The 10,854-nt window shown below is 42.6% G+C and overlaps 1 protein-coding gene across 1 annotated transcript; it reads right to left on the reverse strand.

The window, feature by feature from the left end:
- Positions 1-249: 249 nt before the first annotated feature.
- LOC104514700 (chorion-specific transcription factor GCMa-like) lies at positions 250-3,370 on the reverse strand (the record flags this gene model as incomplete). Its single annotated transcript, XM_010158450.1, has 3 exons — positions 3,269-3,370; positions 1,299-1,551; positions 250-362 (listed from the first exon to the last, which is right to left on the reverse strand). Coding segments are annotated over exons 1-3 (468 nt in total), but the record flags the coding sequence as incomplete, so codon positions are not given.
- Positions 3,371-10,854: the final 7,484 nt, after the last annotated feature.

Here is a 10,854-nt window from a genome sequence, read left to right on the forward strand (position 1 = left end):
CCTGGCTGAACCCAGTGCAGGGACCTCTGGAGGTCTAGCTCAACCTCCTGCTTGGGCAGGACTAACTTCAGAGTTATATCAGGTTGTTTAGAACCTTGTCCACTCATTGTAAAAATTTTTCTCCTTACAGTCATCTGACCTTGTCATATTCAATGACCCTTATTTGATGGCACAAAAACTGTCTTTAATCAAATTCAAAAAACAGTCTTTAAGATTAACTTGCATAATGTAAGATAATTTTATACCAACCTGAAAAAATATGAATTGGCCTTCATGCCTCCAGAAGTTGGTAACTGGGTAACCACCATGGCCTCGGCAGGAAAGGAGACGCAGGGGTCCATTGCAGTTTGGACAGCATTTCCCTGAACAAAGATGGCAAGAAATATTTTCTACACAACACCGATGAGGTGAATCTTATGGGATACAATGGTTTATGGGTGGTGGATTGCCACTTGCTATTTGGGGCTCAGAAACTACACTGAGGAAAACTATGCAAAAAAACTTTGAAACATAAGCAAAAATCAATATAAACAAGCTAATTATTGCCTTTATACTGTTCCATTATTAAATATAACTGGAAAAAATCTATTATAGCTTTATTATAATTTTATAATTTATTATATTTGTCAGTTTAGTTGTTTTTAACTTGGTAATGTCTGTGATGTGTTCTTGTCTGATTTTTCTAGGGGACATAATTCTGACCTTAATGCGTGCCTGAGTAATACCTTTCTTTAGCCAAAACGTTCATCAGATTCAGAAATCAGTATGTGCTAGCTGTACGGAGAAGTCAACAATTGTTTGGAATGGTCTCATTAAAAATGTGCATGTTGTCTATTTGCATTGTCATTCTCTATTTGCAACACACACACAAAAAGACATGACTATGAGGCCTATTTTCCAGTTACCATAGTTTATGAGCAACTTCTTTCCTGCATGACTTGCTTCCTGAGTTACTCTTGGGCACATGCAATAATGAAGCCAACACTCAGGTCAGCAAGAGCCGCACAGCAGGGAAGCTGCCCGCACTGCAAAACTTTCTCAGCAGCCTGACTCATGGGCCTGAGAATCAATCTCTAACCATCAGAAACAGAGCTTAAAAAGAAAACAAACAAGCAAACAACTCCTCCCCCAACAGTAAGAAATGTATAATGCATTGTTCCAAATCAAGAGTTGCATTTGAATATAAGGAATGGCAGCGAGAATGTTGGATAATCCAAAGGATATCCTTGACTTTGATTACTTTTATGCTGTGTTCACCTATGAAGTGCCATATAACGAACAGCCATGTCCATACTCACGCTGTTGTTTTTGCCTAGCTTTATCACATATGGCTGGTCTGAGGTAGATCTTCCTCCCGTCCAAGGTCGAGCAGTCGTTGCTGCAGACTACCACCCCGAGGCAGGACTTTTTTAAAATGCGAGAGTTGTGGTTGTTGGTGTTTCTCATTGCCCAGCTGCTGTGGTGCCTCTGAGCATTTTTATCCTCTGAGCTATAGATATGTTTTACATAGGAATCTGGCCACTCTTGAAACCAGTCTGTCTGTCTTACGTCCTGTGGAGAGACCAAAGCAAGCCGCGTTTTAGGCTGGGGAAGAGAAGAGCTTGTGCAAGAGCCCAGCACACCTGTCCTTTAGCCTGGTTGACTCCAGCACCCCGGAAGGTGATGATGGTTGGCAGGAGGGAGCCGTGGAGAGAAGGCAGAAAAGCCACAGCTCCCCATGCCCCAAAGCCTCAGGAAGGCCTGGCCAGGAGGCTGTTCTCACCTACCCGTGGGTCCAGCTCTGTGCAGGACCTCTGCAGGAGGGGGAGGCGGGGCTCCTGACGTGCAATAGCAACTATTTTCCTTGCAGACAGCAGTCACCGCCTGACTAACTTCTGTTAGCTTTCATGGCAGAGATCCTGCTTTGCCTTGCAGGCTATTCACAGCAGCCTAAATCATTTGGTTTGATTTGGCTCAACTCACTGAAAAAAGGGCAAATACTGAATCAGACTGAGGCTATGCCCACATTCGTAGGTCTTTAGTTCTGGACTTTTGTTCATTTTGGCCTAACTTCCACGGTGATTTTTCTGAAGTCCAAAACAAAGAAATCTTGGGCAGATTTTATTTTCCCTGCTATGGACTAAGCAAAAACAAACAAACAAACAAACACACACACAAAAAGCCCAAGAACAACACTGTAAGGAAAAATAAAAACAAAACTCAATGCAAAAAACCCTAAAGGACCAAACACACGTCACCTCAATGGGTACAGTCAACACAGTAAAATGCAATGGAAAAAGTCTTGTAGAGGTTCAAAAACTTAGGAATTTCCTTGAAATTGCTGATCCCAGCCACTGAGAGCCATTCCAGCAAGAACATCAACTGAGAAGAGAGAAATTGCTGTGCTCCCCCAGGAGCCATCGGATAGCGTAGGGAAGGGTGTGGAGGAAGCCTACAGGCTGAAACACAGTTGAAGGTGACCTTAAGGTGGAGGGTAGGGAGGGAGGCAGCCTGGGGCATGGAGACTTTGGGTGAACAGCAGTGTCATGGTAGGGAAGAGGCTGGAATCAGGTAAGAAGAGAGGGTTGGGAGGTGAAAGGCAGAGATGGTTACTGAAGGACTGCAGCAGGAGGAATCCGGCACAAATATGCCAAGGTGAAGGACAGGAAGGTGGTGTTGGTGTGCAGGGTGCTGTGGGTTTTCAGCAGAGCATGGTTGAAATTTTTAGATAAGAGGACTTGAAAAAGACCGAGGGAAGGAAAGGTCACTATTCTGCCTCTCAGCAAATCTCTGCAAACACGAAAGCTTTTCCTGGATGCTCTCTGCATGGAAAGCCAGCCTGCTTGCCTGGAGCCCAACCTGCAGCGACTGAGCATCCAGAGGTGCAAGGCTGTCGTGGGTGCTGTGCTCACTTCTCATGAAGCACTACCCAGGGCAAAAACCAAGTCCTGGACATCTCCAGTTGAGCACCCACTGCAGGAGATAATTTTTTCCCTTGCTTTCTCTGAACCTCATTCACCAGTGAACTAGAAAAGCAGCACATCTGTGGTATTGAGATTTTTCATGTATCAGCAGCTTTTTTCGGTAATACTCTTAAGGAAAAATGCATGGAAACTTCAATATTTGCTCAGTATTTTCTAGCTTTTCAGTAAAACACTGTCCCATACCTCGAGGTGGCAAAGAGAATAAAAGCATTGAGGCATAGATGACTGAGAAGGCATTTAAGATCAGCGGTGAAGTGTAGGCAAATGGTCAGAAATGGATAAATTTCCAAGACGCAGACACGTACCTGGGGAAGTTTGATGTCATTGATATCCCAGCTTGTCAATTCTCCATGTTGGGAAGCAGCACTCTCCTGCTCCATAACATCATCATTTGGACCTTTCAGCATTTTTTAATGTCTCCCCAAAGTTAGTGAGAAACTTTCTCCTGGCTGCTCTTGAAGTTGACTGGCTGTCAGCACTCCCAAGCAGTTTACAACCAGGAAGCTGTTTCCTGAAGCTAAATGATAGAGAGGCTGCTCATTAAAGATAAAAATCAGTCGTCTTCTGCCAGAAAAACTTGTTCCATTAAAAATTTTGCAAGCCAGCAATGCAGTGGAAAATATAGCTGAGAGATAGCCTGTGATGTTACAGAGGCATTGTTAACAGCAAGCAAATCGTGCCTTTGTCATCTGTTTTGTTTTGCTTGGTCTCCTCTCATACCAAGTTTATAGTCACGTAACTGCTCACAGGCTCTTTGTACGTCTGATCCTACTCTGGCTCTGTATTTCCAGAGCCCAACTGTTTGCATAGGTCAGCAGCTGCTAAGGGCTCTTCGAGTCGCTGCTTACCCTTAAAATCTTTCACACTCTGCAGATGACAAAGGTGAGCAATAAGAGGGGACAGATACATCGTTCCAGATGAAAAGGCTCTCAAACATTATTATGTTATTATATTATTGTATTGTTGGTGCTTCTGACAGCTTACCAATTGCATGAGGGAAGTGTAGAAAAGGAGGTTGGGCTACCTGCATTTCCCTATCTCAACAACAGACTGATGTAAAAAAGCCCCACCAAGGTATGTTTGTTAAAACCAAAAATTTTTTGCCTGAAATCTTGTAAAGCAGGTGGTTGCCCTACTCCGAATTTCAGTACCAGCCAAGCTTAATACCATATCCTCAAGGGGTCCCACGCATGAAAAGGTTTGGGGGTTTGTTTCCTTTGGCAAGGAGAGAAAAGGCGAATCAGAAAATGAACAGGCCCGTTTTCTCATTCTGGAAACTGGGAAAGCATCAGTGGTTTCAGGAAGGTCACAGTAATTTATGCCAATTAAGGATTTGTTGAAGACTACTGAGTGGTGGGAGAAGTAAATTCTACTTGAGGTGATTCTGTTTCATACACTTTATTAAGTGCAAGTTATTTTATTGTTACTTCATATGCACAGCCCTTGGAAAATGACTCAACCTTCATTGTCCTTAGTTTACCTGTTTATAAAGTATCTGTGATCTTAATTTCTTGTGTTATCACCTCTAAAGCAAGAATTAGCAGACATTTGCAGAGCACTTGAGACATTTGGCTGTATGGTGCTCTGGCAGCATAGTCAGAGCCCCGCTGTCCCACTTTGTGGCTCAGGCCATGAGGGTGGGGGACAAAAGTGGCTATGGCAGAGCATTCCCCAGGGAGAAAGACCCCACAGAAGGATGCCTGGCAGTCAGCACCAGTGTGCTCAAGAATCAGAACGGATGCTGGTTCTTGGAGGGCAACTAACCCATCACAGGTTCGAAAAAGATGTTAGACTGGAGGGCAGGGGAACATCGCTGCTCAGAAATATGAACAGCTGTAAGAAACATCAGGTCTTCATATATTTTCATATTGCACGACAGTGAAGATCGAGATAGTGAAGTCAGGAAAAACAAAACATGAGCTGCATTGGAAAACTATTGAATTTACTAAACAAAGTGACCCTTGACTATTACGTGCTCTAAAACATGAAATGATTTATTAGATAAATCAAAATGATAGTCCCACTGCTTTTACAATCACTTTTTAAAATGAGATGGCTTAGAAATTGATTTTTATTTTCCTTCTTATTAGAGAAAATGGAATATTTCTTCTTTAATGCTATATTGATAGAGATAAAACAATAATGAAATATTATCTTAAAGTTTAATGAAAGACTGATAATTTCAAAACAATATGCACAAAAAAAATTGCAGAGAATCATACACATTTAGCTACTTGCAGGTAAAACTGAAATAGTAGCAAAAACTTTGAGCGATGAGTACAGGATGATGCAGCATACTAAAATTCTGATTGGTATTTGTGTAGTTTTAATTATTACTAAAGTGTAGCAGCTTTATAAATGTGGAGTTCTGAAAAATTTTGTCTTTCTTTCTTATCTTCCCCTTCCCCATCCCATTCCCCTCTCCCTTCCCTCCCCTTCCCTTCTGCAGAAAAAATGGTTCTGCTCCTCTCAGAAAAAAATGTGAAAATTTAGATGTCAACACTGAACTATTTTGATTCAGAAAAATACATGTAAGAAAAATGGGAATTCTTATATTAGGAAGGAACAATGTAAGTAAAACCTCTGTTTGGCACTGGAATGTGGTGCAATTAATTAATTGTGCTTGAAAAACAGTGAAAGTAATCTAGTTCTTCTCCTGCCCTTTGGTTTATTTTTGTTTTCTTATTTCTTGTAAATGCTCATCGATATAGAAGGGAAACAGCAGAGTGTAGCAAGGTTCTGGTTTTGGTCCAATGTTTAATGTATCTATTGATCATCTGGAAGTGAAGAAAATAGAAAAGGACCAAAAAAAAAAAAAAAAAGCGCCCAGACTACAAAAATGTATTTGGATTAATCCTTATGAAGAATTTACTTATATTTCACCCTGAAAAAATAATTCCTTCTTAGAAGGGTAATATTTAAAGTAGTATTATCAGGAGAAGTGTGGCCAGCAGGTCGAGGGAGGGGATTCTGCCCCTCTACTCTGCTCTGGTGAGACCCCACCTGGAGTGCTGCATCCAGCTGTGGAGCCCTCAACATCAGAAGGACATAGACTGGTTGGAGCGAGCCCAGAGGAGGCCACGAAGATGCTCAGAGGGCTGGAGCCCCTCTGCTATGGGGACAGGCTGAGAGAGTTGGGCTTGTTCAGCCTGGAGAAGAGAAGGCTCCGGGGCGACCTTATTGCAGCCTTCCAGTACCTGAAGGGGCTACAAGGAAGCTGGGGGGGACTTTTTACAAGGGCCTGTAGTGACAGGACAAGGGGTAATGGGCTTAAATTGAGAGTCGGGAGATTTAGAATGGATGTAAGGAAGAAATTTTTCCCAGAGAGGGTGGGGAGGCACTGGAACAGGTTGCCCAGAGAAGTTGTGGATGCCCCATCCCTGGAAGTGTTCAAGGCCAGGCTGGATGAGGCTTTGAGCAACCTGGTCTAGTGGAAGGTGTCCCTGCCCATGGCAGGGGGGTTGGAACTAGATGGTCTTTAAGGTCCCTTCCAACCCAAACCATTCTATGATTCTGATTCTATGATTCTATTTATCTTACTGAACTGCTCTCAATTAACTTGTGGCAATGACCGAGGTATCCATATGGGTAGTACCACAAACACAAGGAGCGACCAGGCTGTTGGAATACAGAAACACTGAGGTAAAGAGCCATGCAATAAACTGTGGTATTACCAATTCACAGACCATCACTGATTTTTCCCTTAGGCTACTGTGCAAATAGACTAGTCCTTCCCAGAAAGAGAAAGGGCTCAGGGCACAGGAAATCCATAAAAGCTGGGATGTTTACTCTAGAAAAGAGACGTATAAGCAAGGGCACTATAAAAAATGACCTAAAATACAGAAGAGTGTGGAAGAAGCAGGGAGTGCTTCTCATTTAACTGCCCAAGAGCTCAGGGGCACCGTGAAAACAACTGACAAATTCAGAAGTGAGGCAAAGAAATGCATTTTTCATCCACTATATAATTAGCATCAGTTTGTCTAATGAAAGCCATTTCCTCTCCCTACAAGCTTTGCCCTAATTATTTCTTTAGACTCTTGTGCTACAGCATTACTATTGCTGTTGCTGTAGTGTGTCATTGAGGTGGAACACTAGGCAGGACTGAAAAAGAGATCAAAAACATAGGAAAGAAATAATATTTGAAGATCTGCTATTAAACACATACCTGTGTAACATCTGAAATATGTTAGAATACATTTCGAAAGAGATATTAAGCCTCATATTTTATGACTTATGGAAATTTTTAACTAGCAAGTATTAGAAAGGTTTCTTCTATTTCCCTTGGAAGTACTTGGTGTTGACCACGTAGGAAAAGGATTATAAGTTTTTAAAAGGGATCACAGAATCACAGATTGGTTTGGGTTGGAAGAGACCTTAAAGATCATCTAATTCCAACCCCCCTGCCATGGGTAGGGAACCCCCCTGCCATGGATAGGGAGATGCTGTATATTACCAATTTACATGAGCCTGCAGGTTAAATTAATTCACTATAACCTTCGAGCTCTTTTTTGGAAGGATGGTCGTGCAGAATAACCATAAGCACAGACAGACGTCAGGAGTTCTTCAGCAGTCATCTACGACGAGATCAGGGACTGGAAAAAGCCCTGAAAAGCTTCTTGCGTTCAGGCTCACACCCTGGAGAGGGCTGTGTGACCCTGCGGAGCAGCGCCTGAGGAAAGCCACCGTCGTGGCAGGGGTTGTCCCCCGCTGCCTGCCTCTGCTGCAGGAACACGTGGGTGTAGGCTATCAGAGCTGTCACCAGATCAGGCTCCTTTCTTGTATTGCTTTAGCACCCCACGAAGAAGGTGCTTTTGTCAGTGGTCCCATCAGTCTTCCTTTTTCTCTCTTGGGTGTCATCTTTCAGCCATGACCACCTCTAACTGATCTCAGGGGCAATAAGTGACCCTTTGCATGGGCTGAGTTACCCGGCCGGCCAACAGCCTGTGTGTCACCATCTGCCACGGCTGCCTTTGTGCCCTGCCTACAAGTGCTTGGTTTTCCCTGACACAGAAAGGTTATCCCTGCTGGTGGGAGCTCAGTTCCAGTTTTTTCAGCTCAGCCTTGCTGTTTGATGAACAGGATGAAGTAATACGATTAACGTCCCAGGCGCGGAGCATGAACTCACTACAAATAGGCATGTCATTTGCAATGAGAAGACTGTTTCGGCCTGGGCAAACATGAGCTGGGGATGCTGCTCATTTTCTGGAGACAAGCTTTTGTTCCCAGACAGCCCTAACATACCCTCGAGTTGGCTGCCTCTGTATTCAGCATCATTTGAAATGCTTATGCTGTCTCCACCGTTCAGTATCCAAAGTGAAATCTTCTCCGCTGGGTCTGGCTCTTTGAAAGAAAGATGGGCGTATTTTGAGATGGAAGTATTTTTAAATCCTTGGTTGGTTTGTCTGTCCTTTGTTTCTCTTTAATTCTTCTCTTGAAACTGGTCTCGTTAATGCTCTTGATATCAGAACTGACTGATGATCCCATATTTTTGTCAGGTACCATATTTCTGAATGCTGGACTGCTCTGGGTAAGAAGTCAGTTATAGGTAGTGTAGTTCTTCCACCTTTACTGCTTCAGTCACATTCATTGAACACTTCAGAATTTTTTTCTTTTAAAATTTAAAAGTTTAATTTCCTACCCCTGTCCAGACATCCTCTTTCCAGAACTGCTGTCTGAAATGATACATTCTGAGGGTTCTCTGACGGTCACATCATATAAAACAGACACATCTACGCCGTAGATTATAAATCAGACAGATTAGCCTGGAATTCACCTCAAAGCTCACACACTGATGAATGTCTTGGGCATATTTTTTGTCAGACTGCAAATATGTAGTTTGCATCACTTTTGCCCTCATGGGGTTGGGTCACTACTGAGTACAGACTCTCAAGGTGGCTTTTTCAGATGGCTTGGGAGGTACCGTGTGCTGTCTGCCTGTACGGCACAGAACAGGGATGCACACCCAGGCCATTGTAGAAACTTACTAAAGGGTTATTAATATCCTGCTGATGGGATGGTAATTTCTTGAATTGCTCTAACGTCACAGCTTGCGATCGTCTGAGTTTTTCTTCTGTGTCAATTGAACAATGCTTCAGTCAGCTGCAATATTCTCATTTTTCATTTTCTATTTACTTCCCTGGCTGTTACCAGCAGACAGATACAGCTGTGGGCATGGTTTGCCAGAGGGTCTGCCACATGAGCTTCACGTTCACACACTCATATCACATGTAGTAAATATCTCTGCCAGGCCTCTCAGTCCCTCTTCTTGAGGATGCTGATATTGCCCACTTGTGTATTAGCTCCCAAGCAGTGCTCTCAGCTGACAGCCTGGTAGTTGTATGATTTACTATTGAGCAGAGTAGTACAAATAATCTATTAAGACTTCTTTTTTTTTTTCCTTTCTTACTTTTTTCTGTCATGATAATATCATTAACAGCATTACTATTGGGATGCTGTAGTGGACTCAGGTCTGGATAAAATCTTGGTTTGACTTGTGCATCTTGCTGACTCTATAAACTATCTTTCCTGGGTTTTTTTTTCCCCACTAAGATCTTAAATTCACATGCTTTAGCTGAAAACACCAGCTTCTATGGATTACCTAAAATTTTAGTTGGAATGCTTTTTGTGGGTCTTACACTTAAAAATTACGATAACTTAGGGGCAGTATTGTAATGTAATATAAAAATGACTTCAGTTTATGGCCATTCTTCTTCCTTATTTTGCCCGTTTTCAAAGCCTGGTGCATTCACTTACATTGCCTCGTGATCTGACATTCAATTTCTCTTCTTGCCTTTGTATCTGATGCAAATGCATTTGATTTTGTTGTTCTGCCTGACATGAACATCACATGCATGCAAAATGTCATCTCATGGACTGACACTTGCTTATCGAATGCAGTGCTTTTCTCTTCCTTGGAAATCTGTAATTTTCCCTTTTGCGATTTGAAGAATGTGTAATTGCTAAATGAGTTGTCTTTCATGTCCATCTGCTTCAGAAGAGGAGTTTGGTATGTCACTATGATTATTGCTTTCCTTGTTCCCTCTCTGTTGTTGCAATATGCATTCTAATCTTTGTGTTGTAGGAACTGACTCATTTCTGGTATCTCTGACAGCACACTCTGCTTTTCTCCAGTCAGGTGGACTATCCTATCTACTAAATCCATCCTTAACTTCAGGTAATTCAAAACCAAATTCCTATCAGTTAATCATGCCCTAACTTCAGAACAGCCATTTTTTTCTGGCATAATCAGCTGCTGTGGTGATCCTATATGCATATTGTGTTCCTCTTCCTATAGACTACATTGCGTTGTCTCACAGACTCAGTGTTCAGGTAGAATTATAAAGCTTTAACTGATTTGGTGTGCTATATGTTCAAGAATGAGAGGAACTTTTCCATTGCCTAAGCATCTGAAAGGAACACCGTCAAGGAGAAACTGAGTTTAATTCTTGTTGTTTGCTTTGCAACAGGGCACAGCTTGCTTTACTCCTGAGAAAGCACAGCTACTCTTCCAGTTGGGCTGGGCTCGGTATCCAAGGAATTGGTGGAAATTGTAACAGTGACACATCATCAGGTCTTTTTCAGTTTGGGGAGTGCCATGTTACACTTAATTATCTATTTGATTCCAGGTCCTATCTCTGCTGCTCTTAGGAGAGAGGAATCTCAGCTATAAGCCTAGGCTTGGCAGTCTGGTGTAGCCTCCTGACACCGTTTCTGTCAGCCCTTGGTATCCCGCAACTCCCTCCAAGCCATTGGCCTCATCTGATCCAACCCAACAAAAACTGTTCCAATATCCTCTATTCAAACATAAACATCTTCTCCATGGCCTTCTCTCTCTGCAGCTGAACTCTACTGCCGCTGATGCCCTCACATGCTATCAGATGGATTTCCTAAA

The sequence above is a fragment of the Eurypyga helias genome, unplaced genomic scaffold (genome assembly GCF_000690775.1).
Source record: "Eurypyga helias isolate BGI_N326 unplaced genomic scaffold, ASM69077v1 scaffold17529, whole genome shotgun sequence".
Taxonomy (NCBI): domain Eukaryota; kingdom Metazoa; phylum Chordata; class Aves; order Eurypygiformes; family Eurypygidae; genus Eurypyga; species Eurypyga helias.